General features: G+C 37.9%; 3 protein-coding genes across 7 annotated transcripts in view; 2 read left to right on the top strand and 1 right to left on the bottom strand.

Moving 5' to 3' along the window:
• LOC138157620 (stonustoxin subunit alpha-like) overlaps positions 1-16,719 on the top strand; it is a 29,304-nt gene extending 12,585 nt beyond the window's left edge. For both annotated transcript variants that reach the window (XM_069083263.1, XM_069083254.1), the window contains one exon: positions 14,882-16,719. In XM_069083263.1, the coding sequence (XP_068939364.1) occupies positions 14,882-15,699 (818 nt within the window). In that variant the 3' untranslated portion in view covers positions 15,700-16,719. The remainder of the gene's footprint in view (positions 1-14,881) is intronic.
• The window catches only part of LOC138157655 (stonustoxin subunit alpha-like), a 361,938-nt gene that overhangs the window by 140,480 nt on the left and 204,733 nt on the right, over positions 1-16,725 (top strand). The window lies entirely within an intron of this gene.
• The window catches only part of LOC138157633 (stonustoxin subunit alpha-like), a 146,266-nt gene that overhangs the window by 90,754 nt on the left and 38,787 nt on the right, over positions 1-16,725 (bottom strand). The window lies entirely within an intron of this gene.

Raw genomic sequence — 16,725 nt, 5'->3', positions numbered from 1 at the left:
CCTTTATACCTCAATCATGCACCCATTTAGACTTGATTTTGGTATATGGTGTTAGATGATGGTCTATGCCCAGTTTCTGCCATACTATGTTCCAGTTTTCCCAGCAGTTTTTGTCAAATAGTGAGTTCTTATCCCAAAAACTGGGGTCTTTGGGTTTATCAAACAATAGATTACTGTAGTCATTGCTAAATCTCGTGTGCCTAATCTATTCCATTGATCCACTACTCTATTCCTCAGCCAGTACCAAGTAGTTTTGATGACTGCTGCTTAATTATACAGATTAATATCTGTTATAGCTAGTCCACCTTCCCTAGCATTTCTTTTCATTAATTCCCTTAATATTCTGGATCATTTGTCCTTCCAAATGAATTTTGTTACTATTTTTTCTAGCTCTATAAAGTAGTTTTTGGTAAATTGATTGGTATGGCACTAAATATATAATTTAATTTAGGTAAAATAGTCATTTTTATTATATTAGCTCGACCCAGGCATGAGCAAGTGATATTTTTCCAATTAGTTAGGTCTGACTATATTTGTGTTAAAGGTGTTTTATAGTTGTGGTCATATAGGTCCTGGGTTTGTTTTGGCAGGTAGATTCCCAAATATTTTATAATGTCTATAGTCACTTTAAATGGGATTTCTCTTTCTATCTCTTGCTGTTGAATTTCATTAGAAATATACAGGAATGCCGAGGATTTATGTGGGTTTATTTTATATCCTGCTACTTTGCCAAATTTATTTATTATCTCAAGTAGTTTTTTACTTCATTCTCTAGGATTCTCTAAGTATATCATCATATCATCTGCAAAGAGTGATAGCTTGGTCTCTGTCTAATTTGATTCCTTTGATTTCTTTTTTTTTCTCTAATTGCTACTGCTAACATTTGTAGTACCAGATTGAATAAGAGGAGTGATAGTGGACACCCTTGTTTCACCCCTGATCTTATTGGAAATGCTTCTAGCCTATCCTCCTTACATATAATACTTGCCGATGGTTTTAAATAGATGCTACCTATTTTTTTTTTAAAGCAATTGGGGTTAAGTAACTTGCTCAAGGTTACACTGCCAGGTGTTTCTGGGTGGATGCTAAGTGTCTGAGCCCAGATTTGATCCCCCAGGTCATCCCGACACTGGGGCCGGTGCTCTTACTCTCTGTGCTACCTGGCTGCCCCTACCTATTATTTTAAGGAATGCTCCATTTATTCGTATACTTTCTAGTGTTTTTAATAGGAATGGATGTTGTATTTTGTCAAAAGCCTTTTCTGCATCTATTGAGATAATCATGTGGTTTCTGCTAGCTTTATTGTTGATATGATCAATCATACTGATGGTTTTCCTAATATTAAACCATCCTTGCATTCCAGGAATAAAACCTACCTGATCAAAGTGTATTATTCTTGAGATAAGTTTCTGTAGTCTTTTACCTAATATTTTCTTTAAAATTTTTGCATCTATATTCATGAGAGAAATTGGTCTATAATTTTCTTTCTGTTTTATCTCTTCCTGATTTAGATATCAGTACCATATTTGCGTCATAAAAAGAATTTGGTAGGACTCCTTCTTCACTAATTTTCCCAAATAGTTTGTTAGAGTATTGGAATCAATTGTTCTTTAAATGTTTGAGAGAATTCACTAGTAAATCCACCTGGCCCTGGAGATTTTTTCCTAGGGAGTTCACTGATGGCTTGTTCAATTTCTTTTTCTGAGATGGGGTTATTTAAGTAATTTACTTCCTCTTCAATTAATCTGGGCAACTTGTATTTTTGTAAATATTCATTCATTTCACTAAGATTGTCAAATTTATGTGCATACAATTGGGAAAAATAATTCCTAATTATTGTTTTGATTTCCTGTTCATTGGAAGTAGATTCACCCTTTTCAGTTTTGATACTCATAATTTGGTTTTCTTCCTTTTTTATCATATTGAATAAGGGTCTATCAACTTTATTGGTTTTTTCATAAAACCAGTTCTTAGTTTTATTTATTAATTCAATAGTTTTCTTAATTTCCATTTTACTAATCCCTCCTTTGGTTTTCAATATTTCTAATTTAGCATTTAATTGGGGATTTTCAATTTGGTCTTTTTCTAGGTTTTTCAATTGTATGCCCAATTCATTGACCACACTTTTCTCTAATTTAATCACGTATGTACTCAGGGATATAAAACTTCCCCTAAGAACTGCCTTTAATGCATCCCACAAATTTTGGTATGTTGTCTCATTATTATCATTCTTTTGAATGAAATTACTGATTGTTTCTATAATTTCTTGTTTGACCCACTCATTCTCTAGGATGAAATTTTTTATTTCCAATTAGTTTTTAGTCTATCTTTCCATGGCCCTTTATTGCATATAATTTTTATTGCATCATGATCTGAGGGTGCATTTAATATTTCTGCCTTTCTGAACTGAATTGTGAGGGTTTTATGCCCAAGAACATGGCTGATTTTTGAGTATGTGCCATGAACCGCTGAGAAGAAAGTATATTCCTTTTTATCCCCATTTAGTTTTCTCCAGAGATCTATCATATCTAGCCTCTCTAAAATTCTATTCGCCTCCTTAACTTCTTTCTTGTTTATTTTGAGGTTAGATTTATCAAGTTCAGAGAGGGGGAGATTATGGTCCCCCAGTAATATAGTTTTGCTATCCATTTCTTCCTCTAATTCCCTTAACATCTCCTCTAGGAATCTGGACACTATACCACTTGGTGCATATATGTTAAATAATGATTTTGCTTTATTCTCAATGGTGCCTTTTAGCAGGATATAGTTTCCTTCCTTATCTCTTTTAATTAGATCTATTTTTGCTTTTGCTTTATTTGAGATAAGGATTGCTACCCCTGGTTTTTTCCTTTAGCGGAGGCATAATATATTCTACTCCACCCTTTTACCTTTATTCTGTGGGTATCCTTTTGTTTCAAATGTGTTTCTTGCATATTATAGGATTATGGTATTAATCCATTCTGCTATCCTCCTCTGTTTTATGGGAGAGTTCATCCCATTCACATTCACAGTAATGATAACTATCTGTCTCTTCCCCTCCATCCTATTCCCTCCCTTGCTTATGTTTTTGTTTCTTCCTTCTCCCTTCCCCTCCTTAAGGGTTTTCCTTTTGACCGCCACCTCCCTCAGTGTTTCCTCCTGGTGACCCCCCCTTCTTTATCTACCTTTTCCCCTTACTACTATTTCCCTTCCCTCTAATCCCCCGTTTTTATCCCCCCCCTTATCCTCCTAATGCCTCTAGAACACAATAGATTTTTATACTTATCAGAGTATGTTATTCCCCCTTTGACCCCAAACTAATGAGAGTAAATTTCATACAATGCTCCTCTCCCTCCCTCCTTTCCCTCTCTTTAATGAGTTTTTGTGTCTTTTCACGTTAGAATCTTAAACTTAACTGATTATGTTGATCCTTCTTTGAACCAGAACCAGTGAGAATAATGTTCAAATGATGTTCCTCTCCCTCTTTCCTTCCCCTCTACTATAGTGTGTTTTTATGCCTCTTCATATGGCATAATTTACCTTTTTCTGTCTCATCCTTTCCTCTTATCCCATTGCAGTCCCTTTGACTCCCTTAATAAGTTTTTTTCTTATCATGAGATTAGTTCATTTATACCCACACCCTCTATCTATGTATAACCCTTTTAAAGGTCATGATAATCATATAAATTTCAATATTTACAGTTACCAGCTTCTCATATAGGATGTGAATATTTTGCTCTTATTGCATCCAAAGTTATGTGCATGTGTGTGTGAGTGTGCATATGTGTATGTCTGAATGTGTGTTTTCCTTGTTTACTTTTTTATGTCTTTCTTGATTCTTATAATAGGAGATCAAATTTTCCATTGAGCTCTGGCTTTTTCATCAGGAAAGTCTGGAAGTCCCTTATTTCATTAAATGACCATCTCCTTGCCAGAAAGATTATGCTCAGTCTTGCTGGGTAGTTTATCCTGGGTTGCAGTCCTAGCTCTTTTGCCCTACGAAATATCAAATTCCAATCCCTCCAGTCTTTTAATGTAGAAGCTGCTAGGTCCTGTGTGATCCGTACTGTAGTTCCACAATATCTGAATTGTTTCTTTTTTGGCTGCTTGCAGTATTTTCTCCTTAATCTTGAAATTCTGGAATTTGGCTACTATCTTTCTTGGAGTTTTCAATTTGGGATCTCTTTCAGGGGGAGTCCGGTGAATTCTTTCGATAACTATTTTATCTTCTGATTCCAGGACTTCAGGACAGTTTTCTTTGACAATCTCTTGGAGGATGTTGTCCAGGCTGCTTTTTTCATCATGGCTTTCTGGTAGACCAATAATTCTTAAGTTATCTCTCCTGGATCTGTTCTCTAGGTCAGTTGTTATTCCAGTGAGATATTTTACACTTTCTTCCAATTTTTCAATCTTCATGTTTTATTTGATTGACTCTTGGTGCATCATAGAGTCCTGAGCTTCAATTTGACTGATTCTAATTTTTAGTGAATTATTCTCTTCAGTTAGTTTTTGAAGGTCCTTTTTTAGGGAGATATTTTCTCCAATTACTTCACTAATTTTACTTTTTAAGGATTTGTTTTCATCAGTGAGATTTTTTCCAATTTGGTCACTGCAGATTTGAATTTGTCTTCTACCTTCCTAATTTGGCCTTTAAAATCTTTCTTGAGCTCCTCCAAGAATGCTTTTTGGGATTGAGACCAGTTCATATTTCCTTCTGTGGTGTCAGGTGTGAGTATAGAGTCCATGTTATCCTCTGTATTTGATTGTTCTTGATTGCTATAATAAGCTCTAATCGATTTTCTTGCCTTCCCCTTCTTCTCAGCTTCCTTCCTTCTTGTAACTTCCTATTTCCTAATTTCTCAGGCTAGGAGCTAGGTTGTTGGCTTTGTGCGCTGTAGCCTCTGGGTGTTTAGACTGAGGCCAAGGCCAGGACTCTCAGTTTCCCTTGAGTTACGTGGATGCTCACAGAGTACTCTGTGGAGGAGGGGTGGTCTGGCCACTTCAGATTTCTGCCTCTAGGCCCCTGGGCTACTGTTCAGGCAGGCTTTTTCTGTTCATGTGAGGTAGGGCTTGTTGGGACCCCTCCCTCTCTTCTCTTCAGACACCTTGCTGCCTCAGTTACACCCCTTCTCAATGACTCCCAAGCCAGAGGCTATTTCCACTATCTCAGAATTTCACTCTGGGTGGGACACTTATCTTTGCATTCTCTAGATCAGGGAGGGGGAATCAGAGCAGCCACTTTGGCATCCTAGCCCCTGGAAAAAACAGGCAGGCAATTTCTAAACTTCCAGGTTGGGGGCTGATAGCCCCAGGAGAAGCTGCTGTCTCTGCTGGGGGCCCTGAGCCCTCTCTTACCCAGCTCCAATGGATCCTCCCGTCCTGTGGTGAGATGCCGGTGAGATTGCTGTGAATCACCCTTGGGGTGGGTGAGTCTGCCAGCTGGGGCTCCTTCTCTCTCTGCTGTAGTCTGCTCTCTAGTCCGAGCTGCTGCAGCCCCCATGTGCTCTGCACTCCCCCTGCCCAGATCCACGTGGGTGCTTTCCTAGGCTGGATTCTGCCACGCTGTGTCTCCCAGTGGATTCTGACACTCCAAAATCCATTCAGATTCACTTTTTAAAATTTAGTGAAGGAATTCATGGAGGAGCTTAGAAAAATTGCTGCTTCCGTTCCCCCATCTTGGCTCCACCCCACCCATGTATTTTTTTAAATAGTATTTTCCCCAAACATGAAAAAAAAAACAATTTTAAATATTCATTTTTAAAAATTTTGACTTCCAAATTCTATCTCTCCCCTCCCCTCTCCCTGAGACAGCAAGCAATTTGATAGATGTTATACATGTTCAATCATGCAGAACATATTTCTATTATTAGTTATGCTGCAAAAAAAATACAGACAAAAGAAAACCAAGGAAAAATGAAGAAAGTGAAAAATAGTATGCTTTGATCTTCATTCAGACTCCATTACTTCTTTCTCTGGAAGTAGATAAAACATTTTTCATCATGAATCCTTTGAAATTGTCTGGCTGAGAACAATTAAAAAAAAAACACTTCCATAATAGTCATGTTGTGAAAGAAAACAGACAAAAAGAAACTCTAGAAAAATAAAGTAAAAAAAAAAAAAGTGTGCTTTAATCTGTATTCAAACATCAGTTATTTCTCTGGGGATAGATAGCATTTTTCATCATAAGTCCTTCAGAGTTATCTTAGATTGTTGTATTGCTGAGAATAGCTAAGTCATTCACAGCTGATCATTTTACAATATTGCCGTTACTCTGCACACAGTACAAGACTCTGACCTCCAGTCATTTGGAACTGACCTGTTCAACCAGTTCCAAATATATCTAACTATACTGTCACTCATCCCATATCTTTCATCTTCTTCCCAAAGACATAATAAAAGAGTTTATCAGATGCCTTATTGAAATCCACATACACTATGCCAAATGCATTAACCTTGGGTCTACCAATCTAATGAGAGAGAGAGAGAGAGAGAGAGAGAGAGAGAGAGAGAGAGAGAGAGAGAGAGAGATAGAGAGAGAGAGCACTAATCTCACTTGCCTTGTTCTTCATAAATTCATGCTGATTGCTGCTGGGCCCTACTAGATGCTGAGAAACCCCATGAAAGGATTTTCATTCAGAAGAGAGCTTGTTACATTTGTGACTAAAGGGTGGGAGCTATAGGAAGGTTAGGAATTGTTTAAAAATCCTTTCTGGAATTCTTCTGGGAACTAACCAGCAGGCTCTTAATCTGCAGATTATCCTTTGATAAACATCCTTCCCTCCTTTGAAAATTGAGACATTGGACCATTTTTAGTGTTACAGAAAATTTTCAGGTCTTTTCAAAGATCAGCTCAGCTATTACATCTCAGTATCATGGTGAAGTTTGGTTGGGGTAAGATCTTTTATTTTTTTTAAGTTTAGAACTTTAATTTTAAATTTGACCAATAATAGCAGAAATGAATGTTCCCATATAAAGAACAGAAAGAGGAACACTATGATTTTTAAAAATTATATACAGGTTGGTTTTCTCAAAAAATATTTGACAAATTCAATTTGTAAGTTCCAAAGCTCTCCTGCTTATCTATGTCTCCCTCTGAACTGCTTTTGTTGTCTTTGATCCAGCTAGGTGGTACAGTGAATAGAGGGCTAGGCCTGGAGTCAGAGGACCTAGTTTAAATCCAGCCTCAGACACTTACTACCTGGACAAGTCCCTAAATCTCTATCTCCTCATCTGTAAAATAGGGTCAATAATAGCACCTACCCCTCAAGATTGCTGTGAGGATAAATAAGATAATATTTGTAAAGTGCTTTGCAAACTTTAAAAATTCTATAAATGCTAATTGTGATGATAATGATGTTCTTTCCTTCTTTGCGGGGGAGGGGGACATCACTACCACTGATTCCACCCTCAAAAAATTCTTTCATAACAAATAAACTTAGCTAAGCAAAACAAATCTATATGTTGGCCATGTCTGAAAATATGTCTTTTCTGCACCCACCTTTAGTCCATCACCTTTCTGTCCAGACTTGGGAAGCAGGTTTCCAACTCAGCTTTCTGCAGATGTGGTTATTCAGTATACCAGAGTTCTAAATTCTTAAAAGTTTTTGTTTTTACAATAGTGTTATTGTATACATTGTTTCCCTGAAACTGCTCACTACCCTATGTATCAGTTCTTATTAGCCTTGCCAGGTCTTTCTTAATTATACCAAGACTTCCTTGAACCTACTGAGAGCTATTTAGGTTGTCTTATATCATCTTTTCACACATCACTGGTTCAAACTCCTTTTAATTAAATTTGTTTATACCACCCAGACTGAATATTATTTCCCTGAATGGAAAAGACAGAAACAAAGTAGTTTTTGAGTTGTTTTATGTTTTCTATGGCATCTCTCTAAAAGCAATTATATTACCTCTGGGCATATAGCAGAACTGTCTTTCCCTTAATTCCTTCTCTTGCCTGGAAAATGGCTCAAAAGGCCCTTTTTCTTTTCATTAGTATTTGTCCTAGTTGCAGCCCACAGTGGGCATTAGTCTTCCTGACTCTTTGACAGTTCTGTGCTATGTATAAAAACTTATACTGTATTACATATAAAACACACATATATACATACATATGTATATATATATGTATATAAATACACACACTACATATACACACATATGTGTGTGTCTCCTCTATCAAGCCAGGCAATTTATAGGAAAGTGCTATAACAGTATCTCTTAGAATAATAGAATCTCAGAGTTTAAAGGGACCTCAGATTTCATTTAGTCCAATGACACACTGTCTGAAGCATGAATTCCTTCATCAATATCCACAAGAAATGGCCATCCAGTCTCTAACTGAAAATCTTTAATAAAGACTTCTCCTTGATCTTCCTAAATTGATCTACCCATATAATCTTCCTACTCAGTAAACTCCAGTGGCTCCCTAATGCCTCCAGGATCAAATATAAAATCCCCTGTTTTGATTTTAAAACCTTTCCTAACCTGGCTCCTCTTTCTAGTCTTTCCTTCTGCATTACTTTACTTCCTTCTGTGCCCTCTTTTGATTCAGTGACACTAGCCTCCTTGCTGTACTTTGCACAAGAAATCTCATCACCTAATCCAGATATTTTTACTGATTGTTCCCAAAACCTCCAACATTTTCTCTCTTCATCTCTGCTTCCCAGCTTCCCTGGCTTCCTTCACGTCTCAGCCAAAATTTCACCAAGGACTTGGGTCATTGTGATCATAGAATTATAAGACTGGGTATAGTCTTATATGGGCCTAGTCCATCTTATGTCCTTGGTCAAGAGCCAAGACAGATAAGAAACTTCCTGTTTTAAGGGATCTCCAGAGAAAGAAAATCTTAGTGGGTCACCAGGTCCTCAGTCAGGATTTTGGTGGAAAGAGAAAGTGTTTTTCCTTAACAAAATAACAACATTCCTGTTGCCTTCCTATGGGACCCCTACCTCCACAGGACTGATAAACACATATCATATCCAACATTCTTGGGATAGCATTCATTTGTCTTCATGAGCCAAGAGAAACAAATCTGATTCATATATTTTCTTTTAAAAAAATTAAATATATTTGGGAGAAGAGCTAAAAGTGATGAGAATCTGAGAAAAAAACAAAAAAAAAGAAAAGTTTGACATGATTTGTTTAATTTAATTTAATTTTCATTTCTTAATTTTCCTTTCCCTCTTCCCCTTCTACCATCTATTGAGAAAGCAAAAAAAAAATAAAACTTATTACAAATATGTATATTCACCTAAAACAAATTTCTACATTGTACAAGTCCAAAAAGAAAAAGAAAGAAAAGAAAATGCACTCCAATCTTCACTCAGTCCATTACTGGAGGATATTTGGAGGGTAGCATGTTTCATCATGAGTCCTTTAGAATTGTGGTTAGTCAATGTATTGATCAGTTACTAAGTCTTTCAGAGACCATTATTACTATGATATTGTTATCATATTAATTTGTTCTGGTCCTCCTCACATCACATTGCATCAATTCATACAAGTCTTTCCAGGTTTTTCAAAAAATATCCCCTTCATTTCTTACAGCAAAATTATATTCCACCAAATGATTGTACTATAATGTGTCTGTCCATTCCCCAATTGATGAGGATCTCCTCAGATTCCAATTCTTTGTAATAAAAAAAAGAGCTACTATAAATATTTTTATACTATGGGTCCTTTTCCTTTTGCTTTGATCTCTTTGGGGCTCAGGTCTAGTAGCAGTATCTCTGGGTCAAAGGTATATACAGATTAATAGCTTTGGGTGCATAGTTGAAATTGCTTTCCAAAATGGATGAACTAGTTCATAGATACACCAACAGTGCATTACTGTACCTGTCTTCCCATAGTACCTATAGCACTTTTCATTTTCCTTTTTTGTCATCTTACCCATTCTGATGAGTATGAGGTTGTACTCAGAGTTTTAATTTGCATTGCTGTGATTACTATTAATTTGGAGCACTTTCTCATGTGACTATTGATAGCTTTAATTTCTTCCTCTGAAAAGTGCCTTTTCAAATCCCTTGACTATCAATTGGGGAATGGCCCTTATTCTTGTAAATTTGACTCAGTTCTCTATATATCTTAGAAATGAGACCTTTATCATAGAAACTTGCTGCAAAGAGTCTTTTCCCAGTTTTCTGTTTTTCTCCTAATTTTAGATGTATTGGTTATTCTTGTGCAAAAACTTTAATTTTATGTCATCAAAATTGTCCATTTTGCCTCCTGTGAACCTTTCTGTCTCTTGTTTGATCATGAACTCTTCCCTCATCCATAAATCTGACAGGTAATTTCTTTCATATTCCACTAATTTGCTTATGATGTCATCTTTTATGTCTAAATTATGTGTCCATTTTGAGCTTTGTCTTGGTATATGGTGTAAGATATTGATCTATATCTAGTTTCTATGAGACTACTTTCCAGTTTTCCAACAGTTTTGTTGAATAATGGGTTCTTGTCCCAATAGTTATGATCTTTGGGTTTATCATATACTAGGTTACTGTTTTTTACCTAATATTTTCCATTGATAACTGCTTTATTTCTTACCAAATTGTTTTAATGATTACTGCTTGGTAGTAGAGTTTAAAATCTGGTGCTCTCCATTTTAAGAAATTGATACCCTAGATATTTTTGACCTTTTGCTTCTCCAGATGAATTGTTATTACTTTTTCTAGCTCTATGGAGTAATTCCCTGGTGGTTTGATTGGTACAACACTGAATAAGCAAATTAATTTAGGCCATATTTCATAAAGTGTTGGACAAAGCTTAGATTCTATTACTTCCTCTCATTCCACCATCTTGGTTCCATCCCCACATATTTTCTCACAGATCCTAGACAGGAATACATAGTAGAGCCAGTGCCTGACTTTGGTTCCCTCAGCAGCTGAATAGACAAAGGAAATGGGGAGCCACTAGAAGTAACATCAGAATTCTAACCTGGGTATTGGACTTTTGTATGGGCAGCTCAATCAGTGTTGAGATTTTAGGACCTCAGAAAAGCTTCTTTCTTTATCCCACCAGAAAAAAATCTCCCCAACTTGAATGCTAACATTTTTAAGCACTTAGAGGTTCATTCCCTTTTGGCCTTGTTTTCTATCACCTCTCAGGACCAGTAACACACTAAGACATATACCTCAGTGTTAGTGGTTCTTACTGGACTCTTTCCCAAGTACAGTTATAAGAGGGGGGACCCCTCATTTAGTCTGGATATTTCCAGCTCCCTGAATCTCATTTCCCCCTTAATCCAGCCTCTAGAATTATAGAATATTAGAGCTGGAAGGGCCTTAGATATTACCTAGCTCAAACAAGCCCCCAGACCTTTTAAATTATTATTACAATTTTTATAGCAGCATTCATTATTACTGGTCTATTATAAGTACTCATGGGACAGCCTAAGCAAAACTGTTTTGCACTTGAAGAAAATAATATGTATTTTATCTAGCTTCTTTTTATATCATCATCACTTTCTAATAACCTCTCTTACCCTACCCTAGTCTCAAAAGAGTGCATGATGACTCTGGGCAAGTCACTTAACTTGTCTGCCTCAGTTTTCTCAACTGTAAAATGGGCACAGTAATAGTTTCTAACATTCAGGGTTGCTGTGAGAATCAAATGAGATATAATTTGTAAAGTGATTAGCGCAATGCCAGGCACAAAGTAGGCACTTAATAAATGTGTGTTTCCTCCCTTTCTTCTTTCAGAATCCTCTCTTGTACAGTTAAGCATGACAAATCAACACAGAGCTTATTCTCTAAACCTTTTTCACATGAATTTCCCTCTTACACTGTTAAATAATGTCTCACTCAGAAAATGAAATGAATAAGGATGAACACAAAATGGAAGAAGTTAGTCACCAGCGAAAATAACCCACCCTTGAGATGTTTTACAGATGTATTGCTGGAAATACCAAGGTTTTTCTGAAATTTCAGGAAGGACACACTGGGAGCCTGTAATGTAATGCCAAGGAAAGGCAACTTCCCAAGGTTCAGAATACCAGCATAGGTGCTCTCCATTTTATTCAGTGACCAACCAAGAACAGAGAAGATCAAAACATGACATCATTCAAAATACAGCATTTACTAAGTGTGATTAAATAATCTCCAAGTACTACCCCACCCCAGGACCTTCCAATCATTCAATCAATTACAAAGTCCCTGTTCTAAATACTACTCCACCCCTAGGCTGTACCTTCATTTAGTCCACCACAAAGCCCCTCTTCTCAAATGGAGATTAGTTTCCAAACATAAGTAAAGTACCTTCATTTGTTCAATCACAGAGCACAAAAAGGTCAAAAGTTCCCCACCCCTGGATCACAATTGAATCTACCCCAGAATTACATCAAGTTTAAGCACAGCACTTAATACCCAAATGGAGGTCTTTTCTTCATCTTGACACAAGGCAAGTTCTCAGCAATGTTAGTTCCTGGGGAGACAAGGCTTAGCAAGGCCACAAGACACATTGCCAGTCCCTTCATTAATTCATCCTCTGTCTGTAGAACAGTCCTAGAACCCCTGAACACATTAGCAAAACCCTCTCCCAGGATTTCTGTAAACATACAACAAGAAAATCCTTCTTCAGGGCTTCTGAACCAACAGAAAGGCTCCCAGACCCCTGCAACAACAGCACTGTCCTTCACCAGTGGACAGTATTCACTCTGTCTGCAGGACAGTCTCCAGACCCCTGCAACAACAGCACTGTCCTTCACCAGTGGACAGTATTCATTCTGTCTGCAGGACAGTCTCCAGACCCTTACAACAACAGCACTGTCCCTCACCAGTGGACAGTATTCACTCTCTGTCTGCAGGACAATCTCAGGGCTTCTTAGCGAACAACCAGGTTCCAGGACTTCTTCAACAAAAGGACTGTCTTTCACCAGTGGACAAATCTGGCAAAACAACATCAAAACAGACAGACAAAGTACCAGCAAAACAGCCATGTCTCCTCAGTCCTTGGCAGCTCAGGGAGCAGGTCTCAAAAGTCCAGGGCAATTCAAAGCAGCCACCAGCAATTCTCTTAGTCTCTCTCTCTCCACGAGGTGCTGCTTCCAAAAAGATCTTCCGCCTCTCTCTAGTGTCTCTCCAAATCTACATCACCAGCTCCTCCCAGTTCAGGACTTTCTTTTCACATCAACAAGCCCATCCCACAGGTGGGATTAACAAACTCTGGGTTTTAACACAATCAATTTGAAAACCAAGCCAATACAGGGGAATCTTTAATTGCCATTACTATCACAGAGCCTTCCTTAAAAGGAAGCCCTGTACTTTCAATAACCCCTCTAGGGCCAAAAACTCAACAGCACAAATACAAGATGTGAACAGTCAAGGGGAACAAGTCAGGAGACTATAAACTCCCTATGAAGTAACAGGATGACAATAGTAACAGCAGCAACAACAACAATAATAGCACTTTGGGATTTGCAAAGTCTCATTTGAACCTTGTAAACCACCCTAAGAGGTAGGTGCTATTTTTATCCCCACTTTTTACAGATAAGCAAACAGTCTCAGAGAAGTTTTAAATGACTTGCCCAAGGTCACATAGTTGGTAAATATCTAAGGCCAGATTTGAATTCGGGTCCTCCTGAATCAATCCAAGAGCATTGGCTCTATCCACCATGTCATCTGGCAGACAAAACAGGGAAGAGTCATTGTAAACTCGGTCAGACAAGACTAGTGCCCATAACGAAGGAAGGAGGTAATAGTCCCATTTGATACCTTCCATGTGAGACCACATCAGGAGAACAGTGACGAGTGCTGGTCACCACATTCTAGGAAAGGCATTGACGCCCTGGAACAAATACAAAGGAAGATGACTAGAGCAAGGAAGAACTACAGATGAGTAGCGTGCAGTGCTGTGCTCATAAATGCTTAACAACTGGCTCCCCAAAAATACAAGACATATTTGAAAGTCTAATCTGCATCTTAACATTTTCTCCATCACTTTCTCAGGCCTAGACACCCAACAAAACAATAAATCCAACCGTGATCTGTAGCTTTTGATGATTTCTGAGGTGTAAAGTGTCAAACTGAAATTTTAATAACCAGCTCATGGGAGTCAGTATGGGTTGGCTCCAGTATACCTCTGACTGGGGACAGAGTTGGAAGTAAAGAAGAAAATAGTCTAATTGTAGGTACAGGTATAGTAGCTGAGGGATGAAAGGCCTACCCTTCTGGTCCTCACTTTGTTGGTGAGAGTAGGGGAAAGAAGTCAGGGAAGAGGATGGGAAAAGGACCTTGAGGCCCTGGGACTGTAGCCTTAGAAAAGAAGCCTACTCCCTTCCCCAATATTGGTACCCTGGAGCAAAGCCCAGCTCACCTCCTGCTAGGTAGAGTTCTGGCAAAGCCTGGCCTGAGGCATAGCACTGCTGGGATGGTTCACTATGAAGTAGGGCACAGTAACAACAGAGATGGGGAGGAAGATGAACAAAGGTTGAGGATTAGAAAGAATAGAGAAAAGTTGTTTTAGGGGTTCTTGCTAACAGAAAGTACTGAAGCAAAGAATACATTGGTCAGATGTGCTGATTTTTATTTTTTTTGTTGTTGTTTTTTCTTTTAAAATATTGTTAAGTGGGATGGCTTTCCAGAAAAGGGAAGGGGAAGAAAGACAAGGGAGATACTGGGAGAAATTATGGTAACATTAAAAAAAAAAAACAGACGATATCAATAAATATTTTAGATTTTTTTTTAGAAACATAAATACATAGAATATTTAGAAAAAAAAGAAAGAAAATGTCTCCAGACCCTAAGACAGGATCTTTGAGAGACAACAGGTAACCAAGTTAAGCTAGGGGCCCAAACTTGGGCACTCACTTGAAGAATAAAGTGATCACTTTAATATTTATCTCATTTCTAACTTCAATTCAGTCTGTGAAAGGAGGTTATTCATATGTCTTTCTTCTTTCCAGGTGGGCCTGGACCTGGCAGGTACTCTGAGGACATAAGAATTGTCCTTTTGGGGAGGACTGGGTCTGGAAAAAGTGCAACAGGAAATACTATCCTTGGCTGGAATGCATTTAAATCTGAATTATCCCCAGTTTCAGTAACCAAGTTATGCAAAAAAGCAAGCAGCATGAGGAATAACAGGATATTTTCAGTGGTTGACACACCTGGTGTTTTTGATACAAACAACAACATCAAAGAAACCATAAAAGAACTTGCTAAATGCCTGGCGGTGTCCTCCCCAGGGCCTCATGCATTCGTTCTTGTAATACCTTTAGGCTGCTTCACTGAAGTAGAGAAGGTAACCATTCAACTCATTCAAAAACTTTTCGGAAATGATGCACTGAAACACACTATCTTATTATTCACTAAAAAAGATGGGCTAAAGGGGGAGAGCATAGATGATTTTGTACAGAAATATGATGATCAGGACTTTGTGAAGCTGATAAAAAGATGTGGGAGACGGTACTGTGCTTTCAACAATGATGCAACAGGGGAAGAGAAGGAAATCCAGGTAAGGCAGTTCATAGCGATGGTCAACCACATGATGAGTAACAATGGAGGCTCCTACTACAGCAATGAAATCTACATTCAGATTGAAAGAATGTACCAAGAAGAAAGCAAAAATAAGGACAATTTCTTTAAAAGGCTGATTTGGCGAATTATCAATTTTTTCAGATGGCTTTGGGAAGAAATTTGTGCTTTAATCCTGACATTTCGAGAAAAGCTTCATAAAGCTATTAAGAGTCATAGTTTTCTTCAGTATAGTAGTTTTTGCCAGTGATGGAAACACTGAATAATTAATATTTTCTAAAACCAAAACCACTTTCTGCCTCCTATCTCAGTAAAAGGAATCTCTTTACAAAGGCAGATTGCGACCTTTTAAAAGTCTCTTAGCAAGCAGTCATTCTGAGTTCCTATCTACTCTAGCCTGCCTTCCCTATCCCACAAACAAACTAAAAGATCAAACCCAAATTGCCTTGTGGTCAGCTTCCTAAGGATAAGTGTCTCTTAACTTAACAAAAGCTAGTCTTTGGATAAGAGATACATTATCTGTGATGGAGCCTGTACTCCAAGTGTTTCCATCCTGGTAGGAATTGTCAGAACTTGTACTCCCTTTACAAGGCTTTTGAGAACTTAGGTCATCTCCATGTTAGGATGAGGTACCACAATAGGAAATGCAGAAATATGTGTCTACAAACCAGGCTCTGAGCATGACCAGAAATACTCAGGGACACAAGTAGTGGGCAAGGCATTGGGAGCCCGAGAGAGCTTTCATTTGAGAATTACTGAGGGTGGTCATAAAATTTCAAGTTTGTCAGAAAGCCCCAAAGAAGGAACCTTGGAAGCCCTAGGAAGCAGCAGTGGGTAGCAACCATTATCCTGTTCCAGTGCTCAGACATGGACAACCCAGATGCTGAGGTCCCTAACACCTATACAGGTATTAACATTTCAGATAGAGGCTCAAAGATCCAGGGTGTGCGGTTCATCATGGTTAATGTAGATCGGCACAAAAACTCAAGGGAACTAGGATAAGACTAATCTACTTGATCCAAAAGTGTAGTGGGGCACATAGCCTGGGCCTAGCACAAAGTCCTAATTCAGGAACTAAAACTGGAGATGAGTAAATCAAAGAAGACACTGACAAGTATAAAAAATTATTGTAGATCTAGAGATCCTCCAGAGGTACGATCAAGTAACCCTATAATACTGCAAGCAGAGAATCAAATTTAAAAAAAAAAAAGAATTTTCAGCAAGAACTATGTGAATACCTAGAAGAAATAAAGCAAGATATCAAAAATAATAATAA

This window comes from Petaurus breviceps, unplaced genomic scaffold, assembly GCF_028583685.1.
Source record: "Petaurus breviceps papuanus isolate PSGF00001 unplaced genomic scaffold, PetGlider_PUasm1.0 115, whole genome shotgun sequence".
NCBI lineage: Eukaryota > Metazoa > Chordata > Mammalia > Diprotodontia > Petauridae > Petaurus > Petaurus breviceps.
The sequence above is the reverse complement of the archived record's forward strand: the minus strand, read 5'-3'. Positions and strand labels throughout refer to the sequence as shown.